This window comes from Arachis hypogaea, chromosome 15 (assembly GCF_003086295.3).
Source record: "Arachis hypogaea cultivar Tifrunner chromosome 15, arahy.Tifrunner.gnm2.J5K5, whole genome shotgun sequence".
NCBI lineage: Eukaryota > Viridiplantae > Streptophyta > Magnoliopsida > Fabales > Fabaceae > Arachis > Arachis hypogaea.
This window is the reverse complement of record NC_092050.1, coordinates 6,605,450-6,622,642: the sequence shown is the minus strand read 5'-3', so window position 1 is coordinate 6,622,642 and position 17,193 is coordinate 6,605,450. Positions and strand designations below refer to the sequence as shown.

Below are 17,193 nucleotides of genomic sequence, written 5' to 3'. Positions count from 1 at the left end.
ACACTTAAGTTATTATTATGAAATCGATTGAAGCTTGGTTTTCTTCAAATCAACATTTTTAAAATAAAAAATAAAAAAATTGAATGCATTGCAGGACATGTAAATGTAACGCTCCCCAACTACTGTACCTTGTGTAAATTTACCCAGCAGTAAGTTTTTAATACACATATGCATACCTGTGTGTACCATAAATATAATTGGTCAATAATGAATATTTTTCACTAAAAGCACTGAAAATGTTCATTCATAGCATACACACATCTAGATACAACCACTATCCATTGAGTGCAATCAACTGACATGAATGGATGAAAGAAAGGGCTTGGAAATGTATAATAGCTACACGTACCATACCGCTGATTCTTACAACTCTAAAATTAAAATACGAAAAGAAGAAAACAACAAAGGAAAATGACTTTTCCAGAGTGTGCGACTCAAAAATCAAAATAGAATAGAAGTTCATGATCCATGAACATTGAAAAGGGATATTATTGTAATTCTATAATACTATATACTATTAATATACTGGTTAGGGTATTAGCGTAATTATGTAATTCAAAAGACCTCCTTCGTGTGAATCGTAGACTGTCATTATTATTGTAAAGTATTGGAGTAATTGATTTTAATAAACAAAGTAAAAGTGGGAGTTTACGACGACAGATTGAAGACTGCACGTGTGGTGCGCAGGCCGAAAGGCTCATTGACCGGCTACTGCCCGCACTCTTCCGGTCACCGTATTTTAACCCTTCAATTAATTAATAAATTAATTTCACCCGTGAGGTGAGACTAATTGCTTTGATGGAAACGCCTCCCAGAAAAAAGAAACAAGAGAGGCGTTAGTGTATAGAGAGGAGCGTGGGGAATGGCTTTTCTGCTCTAGTTCCCAGTCCCCGATTTTGTGGCAGTGGTACGGTTCTTTGATTTATCATTTCAAGCTCTTTATTTTTTTAAACCTAAGCTCACTAATCCTTAATATTAATAATAATCGTTGTGAGCAGTGGCCTCATCTCATGATTTGGTGATCTGGGGTCTTCTCAATTATTTTTTTTTTCCCTTCTCTCTCAACTGTTTGTCTGGCATCGATTTACTACTTGATAGTAGTAGTGGTTGTAGGGTAGTGGCCTGCACTCCACTGTTTCCTCTTTGATTGGTCTAAGATTAGATTCTTTTTATCTTTTTTATTTTTTTCGTTTTTGCTGCTGAGCTCTTTTAATTGTTGTTTTGGCTGATTTAACCCTCCTAGTCCCTTTTTGAAGAGCTTGAGCATGAAGTGAAAGAAGATGATATTTTTTGACCACATATCAGATAAAGCCAACAAGACCACCCTAGAGAATTTCTGTAGACAATAATAAAGCAAAGTTTGAAGAGGGAAAAAAAAAATGCCCCTCTGGAGGAGTAGACTAGTTCGTCCTCTCTTCTTCTTTTTCACCCCCTTTTTCACATGTGTGTACTCAGATGTAGTGTCCTTTGAAGAGTGCTTGTCATTGCAGTCATTTTGAGAGCCTTCGAGGGTTTTTCTTTCCCCCTTGTCATTCTAGTTCTGTTCTTTGTTGGTTTGTTCCGGTGAAAGAAAAAAGAAAGAGAGGGTTTCAAAAATGCCGATGTTTCAGCCTTCCAAGAGGGACATGGTAGGTGGGTACGAGGGTGGAGGGGACGGGCAGATTCTAGATCTGGACACTGCCGTGAAGGACGGTGTGTTGGGGGGAGGCGTTGGCGTTGGCGTTGGCGTTGTGGGAGGCATGGCATGCGAGAAATTGGATCTGGGGAAGATGATTGAGGAGCTGGACTTGTCGGAGGTACCAAGCGTGTTCATATGCCCAATCTCTCTAGAAGCAATGCAAGACCCCGTGACACTCTGCACCGGCCAAACTTACGAGCGGTCCAACATCCTCAAATGGTTCAACCTGGGTCACTTGACCTGCCCCACTACGATGCAGGAGCTTTGGGATGATTCCGTTACCCCCAACACCACCCTCTACCGCCTCATATACACGTGGTTCTCTCAGAAGTACCTTCTCATGAAGAAGAGGTCGGAGGATGTTCAGGGTAGGGCTTCCGAGCTTCTTGACACGCTCAAGAAGGTCAAGGGTCAGGCTCGCGTCATGGCTCTCAAGGAGCTTCACCAGGTTGTTGCTGCTCACGCCACTGCCCGCAAGACGCTTCTCGATGAAGGTGGTGTCTCTGTAATGTCTTCTTTGCTTGGACCTTTTACTTCCCATGCTGTTGGCTCTGAGGTTATTGGTATTCTTGTTTGCTTGACTCTTGATTCCGATTCCAAGAAGAATCTTATGCAGCCTGCCAAGGTTTCTTTGATGGTGGATATCCTCAACGAGGGCTCTATTGAGACCAAGATTAATTGTACTAGGTTGATTGAGTCATTGATTGACGACAAGGATCTTAGGTCCGAGCTTATCTCCAGCCATAGCTTGTTGGTTGGGTTGATGAGGCTTGTAAAGGATAAGAGGCACACCAATGGAATCTGCCCTGGCTTGAGCCTTTTAAGAGCAATTTGCTCCCACAAAGAGATTCGCCATTTGCTTGTAAGCATCGGTGCTGTTTCGCAATTGGTCGAATTGTTGTCTGCTTTGGAGCCTGATTGTTTGGAATTGGCACTTTCTATCTTGGATTCCTTGGCATCTATACCCGAAGGCAGGCTTGCTTTGAAGAATTGTTCTAATACCATACCAATCATGGTCAAATTGTTGATGAGGATCTCGGAGAATTGCACGCAGTATGCGTTGTCCATCTTGTGGTCTGTCTGCAAGCTTGCACCGGAGGAGTGCTCGTCCGTTGCCGTGGACGCAGGGCTTGCTGCCAAACTCCTCCTTGTGATTCAGAGTGGTTGCAATCCTCTATTGAAACAACAGTCTGCTGAGCTTTTGAAGCTGTGCAGTTTGAATTATTCGGATACAATCTTCATTTCCAAGTGCAAGCTTACAAGAACCATCCTATAATTGAGGACTTGGCTGGCTTTGTAAATTCATGAGGTGGTAAAGACAAAGTGAAGAAAGATCAGCAGCTTGTGTTCAGAGAAAGCAAAGTCTCTAATAAACCCCAACACATGGACCATGGGTTTGAGGTGCGAGTCTCTCCTGTATATACCCGTTAGTATTTTGATTCCAACAATTTATTTGATGAATGAAAGAGAATGAATCATAATGTGGACATTGGCAAAACCCTTGCTTGGGTTGGGTGAGTGATTAAGTTTGCTTGCACTGCGGGTTTGTTTTTGGCCAGTGTTTATTCCAATAAAAGCCCCAATCAAGAAGAGACTGGGAAATTCTTTATAAATACCGCTATGGGGGTAACATGGATGTAGAAGTGAAAGTGATGTGGTTGTTGGATAAAGATACTTGTTAGGACTTAGGAGAGTGATGATGATCACATAGAGATGAATGATGGAGCTTGCAATTTCAATTGTAATTGTTGAGGAGTTGCTTTGCTCCATGCCTTACTTTTCCTTGTATCTTCTTCCTCTTTTTTAGAGGCCTCCAATTTTCCATTAAAAAAAAAAAAAGGAATACTGGGAATTTTGCTTTTGATCTCAAAAACGTGTAGAGAGGACTGGAGAGCCTTCTATGACTGTCAAATTTTTATGTGTACAATGGGAAACAATCATTTCTTTCATTTTTCATTCATTTACTATCCTGCAGCAACTTGTTCAAAATGCAAAATTGTGGTATTTGGTTCGATCCAATTAAATTCTTTGATATGAATTGCTAGTTGTTTTCCTTTTTGAAGTTGCCATTTTGCTGCTGCTGAAATGACCTATGAGGAGGGAGGGAACAGAGTGAAAGAAGGAGATAGATGGCAGGTGTGTGTGTGTGTGTGTGTACCTTTCAGCAGATGTGGTTGAGTTCACAGTATTTATGGATGAGTAGACGGTCCAGGTGGGTGTAATACTTTTTTCCTCTTATCCTTTTGTGGTAGAATTTGAGGACAAGACCTCCAATGTTTACTACTCACTGAAATCACTGGCTGAATTGCAAAACAAAGAAAAAGCAAAGCCAATAATAGCTTTCACTGAATAGGAACGTTGAATTGCACTTTGCCCTCATCAATACATTCATTCAATTAGAGAACACCCATGCCTATGTAACTGTTCATCCCGATAGGTCTACTATAGGAGCATGTGTGAAAGTTACGTTCAGATTTTTATTTTTTTCCCCGGTTCCATCATCAACTTTAAACCACAAAAAATAATGGGAAAAGAAAAAGAAAGCTGAATAGGAAGTTTTGTTGTAGACCTTACTCCAAGATTAGTGAAAGTGACAATTGAGTTCCTTTTTGATCAGTATGTTACTTTCTGATAATATATTAGCTTTGGTGTTGTGCAACACTATTTGTATATGCAAAACTGACATGTTTGCATGTACTCAATTCAATCAAGAGGTGGAAAATAAGAATTTGGTATTAAGAGTTGGGGTCATATTAAAATGTAAGTGGATGAAAACACATTTTTGAAATATTCTAGAAGGCTACAAAAGATTAATAGTTTAGATTCTGCTTTTAAGTTGGGATTGAGCAACCTCCCAATACGTTGCTTGCCTTACGGTTATGGATTAAGATACCTTCAAGTTTGATTTCAACACATCTTAATTCTTTCTACATATAAACATTTGCTGAAAAATGAAAAGAGAAATAAAGAATGAATGGAAGGTGACTAAAGAGTAAAGACATGAACTTTAGTAAAGGGGGTTGAAGGCATCATTTTCTGTTTTTTTTTTTTTTTTTCGTTGCCTTTACGACATGCCACACATTTTTTCTTGACCGTCTGTGTCTACAATTACCAAAATCTTGATAATGTCAATGGAGTGGGGCCTGTTTGCTCAATGATTTCATCGTTGAATGAGAGCACATTCATAAGATCAAGAGCACATAGATTTCTGGATCCCCTAACGTGCGCATCATGATTATGATCAATCTCCCAAATTCTTTGAACAAAACCATCCACGAATATTGCTTTACTTTTCCATCTAATTCCAGATTTTTAGAGCATTTTCAATAGTGTTTTTAGAATATTACTTTTGATATTTTTAAAAAGTGAATTGATTTAGAATTGAAATTTGTATTAGAGTTAATTGATTAAATAAAATTGATATCATCTTAAAGATACAAAATCATTTTAATAGAGAACTAATAAAAATTAGTACTCATATAATTATGTTGATAAATAATTAAAAATAATATAAAATTTTAATTGAATTAAGATTAAACATTGAAGGAATAAATTTTATTTTTAATTTCAAATAATTATTTATAATATATGGTCCTACAAATATTTATGTGTCATTTTGTATGATCTAAAATAACAAAATGACAAAGTATATGATCGCTGATTTTTTATATGAAAAAGTATAGGTAGACAATGAAAATACTAAACAATGTGAATAATTGATATGTCGAATGTTCAATTTAATAGGTATGCAGATGATTATGTTCATTATTTTTAATTGAATGGTTATTCCTTTTGATTCGGTTTACTTAATAATTGGTGGATGTTCAATTCATTTGGCGTGCGGATAGTTATCCTAATATTATGGTCTAGAGGATAATTTGAGAGTGGAGTATATTTTTATTTTATTGGACCAATTCTAAAGCTCATTGTTCACATTTTTCACAAAAGTCATTGTCTACCTAACAAAACCCGATTGATATTTAACCACACCATGGTTAGACATTTGACCCTTAGCATTTAAACGGAGAAATTTGGGAACATAAACAGAATAGTTTTGAAAGAATTACTTGTGAATAAATGAACTATCAAGAAATTAACATCAATAATAATAGAGCAAATGAGCCTTGTCCTATTAAGAAAGTTTTTTTTTTTTTTTTGGTCAAGGTCCTATTAAGAAAGTTTGACCACCGTAACAGCATAATTGTATTAATAAATACATACGACCCAATAATAAACCTAAAAGCTGACCCAATAATATCCCCAACTCCTCATTGCAAGAAGTAGCAAGCCCAAGATCACAATTGGAAACTGAAAAGAAATTCTACTGCTGAAATGTTAGGTTTCATTCTTATTTTTTTTTATTAGTAAATCAGACTAAAAAAAAGATCTGATTTTCAAATCAATTTTCATATTTTATAAATACGTCAAATATAAAAAATATTTTTATTTATAATTGATGCTATATTCCATGGTGGCTTACTGAAAAAGTTTAGTCCTTTTTTTTGGGTTCATAACACACTCTCAACCATTCACACACACAATATATAGCTCTTTAATCACTCCACTTGGGGTTGAAACCTGGTGTGACATTTTTAGACACAAACAACTTTGTCATTAGAACATGGCCACAACCACAGTTTAGTCCTTAAATAACTATATATGATCAATCTAAAATATCATCCAAAACGAGAAATATATTGGCTTAAATTTTGAGCTCAAATTCGTCACAGAATACTTAGATTATAAACACCCCTACTCAAGATTTCGTCATGTGCGTTCGGTTCTAACTCGTGAAATTAGATTCTGTTGTCCCAAAAAAAAAAAAAAAAAAACGTGTGAGGACTTCCATGTTGTAATGTAATTGATTACATTGACCAGGAAAATTTCTCCATGTGTAGGTTGAATTCCATGTTTTAGTTATGTTTACGTCGAATGGTTTTGTTATCTTCTGATTTTTTTAATAGATTTTAATATGTCTATATTTATAGTAATTATTGTGGTTATGCAATATTATTAAAATTAATTTTTTTATATTTTAATAATAATTTTTAGTAATATTTTTTTAAAATTATTGCTAAATAATAAAAAGATATTATTTTAATTTTAGTAATATTTTTTTAATATTATAATTGCTGTAATCACTGTAGCATAAACATATTAGAATACTAGATAATTGAATTTCCATTGCTAACAATAGAGGAACGATGGAAAAAAAATACACGAATTAATTGAGAAATGGAGCAGGATTAATTGAGGAACGATGCAAAAAAAATACAAGTGTCAAGTGGAACAAAGCTGCTAGATGGATTATTCGGGGAACACACGAATTTGTCAATTGATTTAGTTTCACCGTGATTTCGATTCACCTTTAAGTTGTGCTGTATCCATTGATTCCATTCAAGCAAAATATTGAGAAATTTAACAAAAGCATTTTCCTTTTACTTTTACTTTCTTTTTTGTCAACAACTTTTGTAACAGAGAATACAGATTTCTTGATATTATAGTGTTGTGAAATTACTTAATCTAAAAGTTGAAACTAATAAAGTGATGCATATGAATATAGTTAGATTTTTAATAAGTTTTTTAAATTATCTTGTACTCATTTTGTTTTTTAGAATTACAAGAACTAAATTTTAGATTTTATAATCATAACAATTTTAATACTCTGTCATAAAACCATTTAAGCAAAAGATGAAGTTGAAAGGAGACACATGAATGGAAGACCAGCATAAAAGTACTTTTGACTCATGCTAAAAACATGATTAAAAACCAACATCGAAGAGTTCAAAAGGATTAAGAGATGAAAAGAAAATCGCACTTTGATTCATTCTGGCAAGTAATGATACTAAGGGATGGCTATTTAATTTTTCTCTTTACAATATTACTCATTATTCGTGGCTTGCTATGATGATTTTCAAGATGAATTGCATATTGTTGGTGGCACCGGCACCTTTAATATTAATGCACAATAATAATATAGTATACAGCAGTAGTAACAAAGTAGCCATTACAATGACACAAGTGTTTGTGTACGTTTTATTATTCAGCATAGGGAGCTTTTTGTTGTCTTTACATACATGTGATTAAATTTGTTTATATTATTAGCGTATAATAAAATATCAAATTGAAGATGGGAAGAAATTAAAGTTGTTGAACAAAGAGAGAGAGTCAAAGCAGGATGACTCGCCCATTGAATAATATTTGTCTTAACAAATTCACTGTTGGGAAAAGGAACGAATTTGATGTGAGGCGATCTTAATAATTAATAGTAAGTATATTTACTTATAAGTTATAATATTAGGCTCTGCCTAACAAGAACAAAGTCAAAGTCAAAGTCAAAGTCAGCCGCCGGAGGCTAAAGCCAAGTAGTCAGCGCATTACTAACATACGTGCGGTATGGGTTTGATTTGGAACTTCAAAGTTCATTCAATTCTAAATATTTTAGGAGATGTTTTCATTTTGTTATTTTAGAGGAGAAAAATTGAAGAGCTTATTATATCTAAGGTGTAAAATGGAATAATTTTTGTAGAGAAAGTGAGATCAGATTTGCATGAGTAGTTAGAGTATGTATTAAAGCAAATAATTAATAATTCATGAAACTATATTGTTTGAAAAATAATTGGTCTTATTATGATGTTAACTACTACTATTTTCTTGCGTCTATCGTAATATGAACAAGACTAAGCAGCAAAGGTAGAATTTGATTCACAGAGAGACGGTGGATGTGATCCTCAAGTGTCAGATCATTAGTGATTTGATTAATGGATAATTTATTTTAAAAAATGTGTCGACCAAATATTCATCTCCCGATCTCTAGCAGTTAGCACAGTTCAGAGTTGAGACAACTAACAATAGGAGCAACTTTCTTATCTTTTTTAATAAATCAAATAAAAAAGGAAAGGAGCAGGCAAACTTGAAATACACTTTGTTACCAGGATGGATGGAATGGAGAAAGGACTTCGTTAAAGACATTTGTTCGTAAAAGTCGTGCGTCCATTGGTTCGTGCAATTGAATTTGGTCAAATTAAGATATCATTTGACATTTTGTGCGCAAATTAAAGTAGTAATTATTAAAACGGGTTTGTTGGCGATTGAAGTCCCCTTCGAGTGTGACAAGAAACCCGAGGCGGCTGGCTATTTCCAAAATTGGTAATGCTAGAAAATAATATTTATAATTAAATATTTATTATATTTAAAATTATATAATTATTTTAACGATAATTAATATATATTAAATAAGATAATTTTAAACTATTTGAATTAATTTTTACTATCTTTCAAATATTAATATTTCAAAATTAACACAGTATATCAAATAAATATTTTCATAAATTATAGTAAGATCAAATTAATAAGTAAGATGTCAATGCTTATGAGATGACTAAAAATAAACTGTTTCTGTATAAATACGTTGCAATAAGACAAATTAGAGGGATATTTTATTGCATGAGAGAATAAAAAGAATAGTGATAATCTTATCTTGTATTTTGACCAGAAAGAGTAAATGGTTTTGCATTATGTCATTTGTTACACATGCATGAATATACTATTCCGCCGACGGTATGAAGACAAAAACCACGCACGTCATACATCACATAATATGATATGACATATCCTTCTTCTAGCTAGTTGTCTATGTCCCCACTCACTCATGCCGTTGGCTTTTATTGACAATCACATACATCATACATTACATACATACATGCACGTTTTCATTATTCATTTATTCTCTCAACTATTACTTAATTCAATTTCTTTCTTCACACAACAATCTATAAATACTTAAATTCAGAACATACACTACTCCTAATTACATCTACTAGCCAGATCTTAACTATTATTTTAGTCTTACACAGAAGGAACCATGGAAGCTTATTCCAACAACTCTTATTATCAAGTGATGAGGAAGGCGCAAACAAAGCCCAAGAAGGCTCCCGTGGCACCACCACCACCAACGCCCGTCAAAGTATATAACGTTCACCCCATGAACTTCCGAGACCTCGTTCAGGAGCTCACCGGTGCACCTCAGTTCAAGCCTCAGTCCCATCCCCATCCCCATCATCATCATCATCATCATCATCAAAATCCATTGTTGTCATCATCATCAGCCATAGACATTAATATTGCATCAGCACCCACTACTGCAAACTGGTATATGGGCGGTGGGGGCGATATGAAACATTGGAATTCATAAGCTTGCTTAATCTCTTACCAACATATATACATACATATATATCATCATATGTATCAACTCTCTGTTTCTGATTGTCATTCAGATCTAACAGGGCATGTGTGTGTATATATTCCAAAACCAAGAATTTATTTCCGGCCAGGCTCCTGTACCACTGGCACTTATATTATCATCATTGTTTCCCCTTTATATCAGCTGATTTTAATATAAAGTAATAAGAAATTAAATTTTTTTGAATATCTATTCTTTGGTTCTTTCTTTTTATAATGTTAGATTTGTACACTTTTGAATAAGATATAGCCTGTACCTTGTACCTGATGAGGGTGAGGATCAAAAGCCCGTTGAGACCAGCCCATGGATCTTGCGAGCTCTTGAAAGAATGTAGAGTGGTACCTACAGTGACACTCCAACACTCAAATCAAAGAGTTAGAAAAATAGCAATTAAATATTAGAGTTTGGAGTGAAGTTAATCATACCTTGTAAGGGTGGTCGGATTCTCTCTTATTAGATTGTTTATCGTATCATATTTGAAAGAGGATAAGTGCTTTTGAATTTTAAAAGTAGATAGGGATTGTGGAGGATTTCTTGGAGCGAATAGGTCACCCTAGACCGAGTCGGGTTGGGTGGGATCCGGAGGTTTTGTCCGGAACAACTTTAACTATGTTTATTACTAAGGTGTGCATGATTTAATTTGTTCTCAATTCAAGATACATACAAGATATACATTTAGTTAGAAGGTTTTTTTGAGGAGGACACATTTTAAGGAGTTTCAATTATACTAATATCTACCTTACTCCTAAGATTCTTGGTGCTTGTGACATGTTCCAGGTACGACTCATTAGTTTATCCTTTATATTCTACAAAATTATCTCTAAGATACTGGTTCATAGATTATAAGGGTGTATGAATAAATTTATTAGCCCTAATGAGAGCGCATTTCTAAAGGGGAGACTCATTTGAGATAATATCCTGATATAGCACATGAGTGTATGTATTACCTCAAAAAGAAAAAGAGAGATTTAAAGTATAAGATGACCCTTAAACTAGACATGAATAAAGCATACGACAGTGTTGAGTGGCAATTTTTGTGATTTATCATGAAGAATATGGGATTTGATTCTACGTGGATAGGTTAGATTCATGAATTGGTAACGACAGTTTCTTACTCTGTGGTTGTGGAAGGCCAACCATACGATTTTTTTAAACCAAATAGAGGCATCCGTTAGGGTGACCCTCTATCTCCTTTTCTTTTTCTATTTTGTGCAGAAGGTCTCTCCTTCTTACTACACAAAGCAGAGCAAAACCGGCACATTCAATGGATCCAAATTACAAGAAGATGTCCTAAGGTTAATTATTTACTTTTTGCAGATGATTCTATATTATTCTGTAAGGCATCAAAAGATAATTGTGGGAGGATCTTAGATTTATTAGGGGATTTTGAAAGCTTCAATAGTAAAAAAATTAACCTTAATAAATCTGCAATCTTCTTCAGCAATAACACTCTTCATAATATATGCACATCATTTGCTATTACCATAAATATTTCACACATTGGAATTCAAGACAAGTATTTGGGACTTCTTCTTTAGTAAATAAATCGAAAAATGTCACCTTTTCTGCTATCAAAGAAAGGGTTATCAAAAAGGTCCAAAGCTGGAAACGATGTCTTTTATCTAATGGAGAAAGACAAGTATTACTAAGGGCGGTAGGAGAAGAAATCCCGATATATACTCTGTCTTGTTTCAAACTTCCAGATAATCTAATAAAGGAAATTCGTGGCATTCTTAATCAATTCTGGTGGGTCAACAAGCTGCAGAACATCGTATGATTTGGATTAGTTGGTATACAATGACAAGGGCTAAGAAAGAAGGAGGGCTTAGCTTTAAATGTAAGAATTGTAATTAAAATTGACCGCTTAGTTAATGTAAAATAATAGATTAATTATCCGGAATAAGTTCAAAATTTAGAAGTCTTAAATTGAAAATTTAAAGATGAAATTGAATTCAATAAATTTTTCTGAGTAGAAAAATGTATTTTTAACAGAAAATTTTTATAAAAATACGTGTCGGCAGTACCGGCTCTAGTATGACCGGTACTGCGTATTGAGAAAAATAAGATTTTGAAAATTGAATTTATTATTTTGGAAAGACAAAAATAATTTAGAATTGAAAATTCGGTACTAATTCTAAAGGTTTTGGCCCAAAGTAGATTAAATGGGCTAAAAACGCTAACGGATTGGACCGAGTCTAAGTTGAGCCCAAGCCCAACATATATAAACACCTTTTAATGAGCGTTTCAACTCATTTTAACCCTAACAAAGAGAAAGGGGCGCTGGTAAGGGAAGAGAGGAGAAGAGGGGTTGTTACTATTCATCATCTCCTTCATTTGGCCATAACTTGAGTTACGAAGCTCCAATTGACGAGTTGTTTGCGGCCACACGAAACTCTCGCCAAATCCATCATTTTTAGCTAAGATTTGTAGGTAAGAATTCAAAACTCGTGCTCCAGTTTTCTGCCCTAAAATTTTTGCATTTTTGAGTTTTGTTTTTGAGTAGACTTGTGTGTTTTGGTTGTTTAGGGGTGATCTAGTATTGGAATATTATTGGATTTTATCTCTAATCTTATTGGGTAAGGTAAGTCTCTTTAAACTCTTGTTGTTTGATGTTTTGGTTAGCCATAGTGTTGATTTTTGGTATGTTATATGTGTATAGCTTGATAGTTGGTGAGTTTTGAAAGTGGTGTTAGTGCTTGAGGCTTGTTAGAATGAAGCTTTGGGTGTTTGTGCTTTTGGAGAATCGGTAAAGGTATGGTTTCGATTTTTCTATGTAATATGTAATGTTTCTGGACACTTAGACTAGTGGACTTTAATATAGAATTGAATGATGTTGGTGCATGATTAATTATATGTGAATTTATGTTTGATGATGAAGAGAATGATATGGAGTATTGGAATGTGTGATATATGAATTATGATGATAATATGATGAGTATTAGTGTTGTTTGTGATTATGGTGATTGATAAAAGATATTGATGAATTATGATATTGTTGTTGGTGAATGGTATTGATTATTGAGACTGAGATTGAATAATGATAATTATGAGGATTTAAGGTGAGATATGAAGAATGATGTTTATGATGAGTAAAATTGTGCAAATTGTTGATGATTGAGATCTTGAGTTGGGAATTGTTGATTTTTATTGAATTATGGTGGAAAGATCGAATGAAATAGAGGTTGAGTTGATTGAAGTGCAATGGAATGGTAAAGTGTAGTGTGTGGTAGTGTTTTGTGATGAATGGAGTAGGTTTTAGTTTGGTTTGGTTTTGAAATTTGGAAACTAGAGAACTTTGATATTTTTGTGTAAAACCTTGTTCTTAACAAATTTTGGCGGATCATAACTTGAGCGTCAGACTTTGAAATTGAGTGGTTTCTATTTCAAATTAAAGATGATTTTAAGAGTTTTAAAATGATATAAAGTTTGAGGAAAATGGAGTTTTGTGGAGGAAGTTATGAGCGTTTAAAGTTTCGTGTTTAAAACTGAAATTCTATAGCATTAAAATTTTTCTGAGTCTGATGCAGCATGCGTACGCGAACCTGTGCACGCGACGCGGATATTCTCCATTGCCTGGGGGGTCTCGCATACGCAGGCACTGTGTTGCATACACGAGCATGTAAATTTTGGCTATGCGCGTGCGAGTTTTAACACGCGACGCGGGGATTCCTCTCAGGTTAGGAGTCTTGCGTACGCGAGAGAGGAGTCGCATACGCGACCCTCACTTTTTCAATGCGTGCGTACGCACGGTAGGGGTGTGTGTACGCACAGACCCTGTTTTGTTGAAAAATAGTTTTTCTTTGTTTTCATGGATTCTCTAACCTTCCAAACGTCTTTATCTACTATATAAGATTGCTAATTAGTAATTAGGCCCTAAGATTGATAGGGATAGTCTGGTGAATCATCAAATTAGTGAAATTCTGTATGAGTCTAGAGCTGATGACTTAGAATTTGGAAGGTTGTGGACGAAATTAATGTATGTTGAATTGTAAAGTATGTCTTTGAGGAGATTTTGAGAAAGGAGAATGACTATGATGAAATGGAAAGTTGATAATGGTTATGATGAGTTGAGAACTTGGAAAAGAATGATGAGTTTGATAGATATTGAAAGATAGTGTGCCGGACACTATATCCTTGGAACGATAGTGTGCCAGACACTACATCCCTGGAATGTTAAGACTTGAGAGTTGAGAATGGATTGAGAGGAGAAAATGGTGGTGACTGACGATGATTTAAGGTTGATGGACTTGTTGGATGTTATAAGTGTGCAGAATGATAGTGTGCCGTGCACTATATCTCTGGAATGATTTATGACGAAACAGATGTTGTTGTTGTTTTTCCTTCTTTGCCACAAGAGTGTGCCAGACACTATATCCTCGGAATGAGCATGCAAGTGTGCCATATATCCTCGGAACAAAAGCGTGCCAGGTGCTATATCCCCGGACGTGGAAGAAAAGGTGACATCTGAAAGGATATGTCGGGTTTGTATTTATGGACCGACAAGTGATATCATGAGCGAATAGGACATGCATTCATCATGTGCATCTTCTATGTGTTTTGCTTGCTCTGCCTAATTGCATCTTTTGCCTAAATGTATAATATGCTTACTTTCTAGTTGTTTTAATTGCTTTACATGTATATTACTTGTGTTTTACTTGTTTGCATTATCTGTGATTGTCTGGTGCTGAGGAGGTTAGGTAGGCAGTGGCGATGGGATCGCGTGGAGGGTAGCTTGGCGAAGGCTGTGGGACAGCAGTGTTATTTGGTATTAGTTAAATCCCCTAAGTTTAGATAACCCTGTTTATGGTTTATGGTTTAAGTTATTTATTTCGTTATGCTTGAATATTTGTATAGATGTGAAGTTCTAGGATTGCCTTTGGCGTCCTGGAACCTTATATCTTACATATTGGGCACTATTACCATACTGAGAACCTCTGATTCTCATACCATATGTTGTTTTTTTTTTAGATGCAGGTCGCAACCCAACTCGGTGAGTTTGCGGATATGGTGACAGAGCGGAGGATGATCTTTCTTATGCTTTAGTTTACTTTACTTTTGTTGTAGTTATTCTCTCACCTTTTGTATTCTATATTTTATGGCCTTAGAGGCTTGATTTGAGAGATAAGTTGTATAAGTTGTTTTAAACTTCTAAGACTCTTTTGTATTTCAGTTTGACTAGCCGGCCTAAACTCCGCAGGCTGTGACTAGTCCTCTTTTTGGCATATCATACTTATATATATATCTTGTTGATTTAATTATTACCTTGTGTATCCTGGAGCTATCTACAAGGTTTTATAAGTATTATGTCTTGTTTTGTTCGTATCTACGCGCTTAGTTACCTTGTGTGTACGTTTCGCGCTTTGTAATTCTGCTTTATGCGACTTTGAGCTTTTATTCTTTCATCGGACTTCTAGTTATATAAATTCTTGAATATATTATATATTATAAGCTTTAAAACTGTTATGGCACTTTTTTATCCTTTGCCCAGAGAATTATATCTACAGTACCAGGAGAAGGGGAGGATGAAATTCAATGGACACTCAACAGATCCAAGATATATAATGCAGTTTCAGGATATATAGTTGCTTACATTTTTCACTATGTTTCTCTAGAATTTTGTCCAAATATCATGTAAAAACCGAAAATCTAGAATTTTTTTTGGAGTCTGACAGCCCCATACAAGATTCAGGTATTCGTGTGAAAATTCCTCTATGGAAAACTCCCTGTCATGCAGCTCATAAATAAGCGATTTTCAAGTACTTCACCAACTTGTCCCATTTGCAATGTTGAACCAGAATTCTTGTTACATTACATCTTCAACTGTCTAGATGCTTCAGCAACTTGGAGCAAGAGTCCAATAGCGCACCTGACCCAAAATCCAAATTGCATCTCCTTTTTCGATTGGTGGAGACTCCAAATTGTTGCCCGGGGTTACCGATATGTGATTTAGAACTCGGCCCGTTTTGCTTTGATTATTGCCTGGCATATATGGAAAGAAAGGTGTAGGAGGGTGTTCGAACGCCAATCTATGAATCCTGAAAAACTTTTGGCAATTGCTACCAAACAAAATCAGGAACTTGTAAACTTACCTACTGAAGTCCCAACTTAATTCCAACTTTGCTTTCTTCTTAGTTTCATTCTTTTTACTGTGCCTCGCTAATGTTTAAGCGAAAGATGAGAACCCCACTTTCTTTGTGTAATCCTGAATTTTGGACAAAATATTTTTTTTCATTTGAAATAAAATAACCTACTGTCTTTGAGAAAAAAAAAAATACAAGATATACATCTAACAATAATACTAGAAAAACAAAAAAAATAGTCATATTAAATAAAGCAAGTTCGAACTATTTTTTATTAATTTTTTTCTGTTATCAAATATTTTTGTATATCTAATTTATAATTATTCGTCCTTGATAGTCATACAACAGTGATAATTATAGAAAAATACTCAATTTGGTTCCTAAAATTACATTTGAACCTTAATTTAATCCTTGAAATTTTAATGGTCTTAACTTAGTCACTAGATTTTTCAAATTTTAATCATGTTAGTCCCTGCGGTGATTTTCGTCACGGAATCAATTAAAAAGTTTAGTCCGAGACAATTGAAATTTCAAAAACTAAATTAAAACTCGAACTCGAGTATAATTTCAAGGACCAAATTGAATATTTTCTATAATTATAACAACATAACTCCCTAGCTAATAAACAATCCAACATAACGGTTTCTAAACATTAGGTTAATTAGCCAATGATTATGATTATTATTTCTAGAAAATGGCTAATTATGAGATGAGCAGAAGGGACATGAGCATGTTCAATAGCTATGTTTGTTCAATATGGAAATTAAAACTCTTGGGGGTACATTTACTCTGCTTTAGCAACTATTGCGCTAAACAATATATACTAAATTCATTAATCCACCTAATTAGTATATATAGTCGGCTCTAAATTAGCACATGAAAAACATTCTTTTATACAAGTTTCAGTCTTTGAAGGTCAGTTGGAATACACTGCAGTCTTAAAATATATTGGCCGAGACGCGCATACATATCACATGCAGATATAAATGATATATAATCAACCAATAATTATTAATTAGTGAATTCCTTACATATAGGAAACTTCATATACTAAACTCTTAAAAAAAAAAAAAACAGTCGAGCATCACACTTCATCAGACCTTGTGTATGGTTTTTTGTATGAAATAATGTTAAACAAATCTGCTAAATTAGCAGGAGCTGAAACGCTGGCAAGAAATAAAAAATTGTCTAAA

The 17,193-nt window shown here is 34.6% G+C and overlaps 1 protein-coding gene and 2 long non-coding RNA genes across 3 annotated transcripts; 2 read left to right on the top strand and 1 right to left on the bottom strand.

Moving 5' to 3' along the window:
• Positions 1-777: 777 nt before the first annotated feature.
• Positions 778-4,389, top strand: LOC114925307 (uncharacterized). Its single transcript, XR_003814064.2, has 2 exons — positions 778-907; positions 3,742-4,389. It is a non-coding gene; the product is annotated as an uncharacterized lncRNA (long non-coding RNA).
• On the top strand, positions 906-3,627 carry LOC112748225 (U-box domain-containing protein 30). The gene has a single exon (XM_025796437.3). The coding sequence runs from the start codon at positions 1,596-1,598 to the stop codon at positions 2,952-2,954; it is 1,359 nt and encodes a 452-aa protein (XP_025652222.1). The 5' UTR covers positions 906-1,595; the 3' UTR covers positions 2,955-3,627.
• Positions 4,390-9,373: 4,984 nt separating the features above from the next.
• Positions 9,374-10,500, bottom strand: LOC112748219 (uncharacterized). The gene is made up of 2 exons (XR_003175000.3): positions 10,346-10,500; positions 9,374-10,262 (listed from the first exon to the last, which is right to left on the bottom strand). It is a non-coding gene; the product is annotated as an uncharacterized lncRNA (long non-coding RNA).
• Positions 10,501-17,193: the final 6,693 nt, after the last annotated feature.

Bases quoted from the DNA above. Each gene is read 5' to 3' on its own strand.
- LOC112748225 (XM_025796437.3), top strand. From the start codon at position 1,596: ATGCCGATGTTTCAGCCTTCCAAGAGGGACATGGTAGGTGGGTACGAG.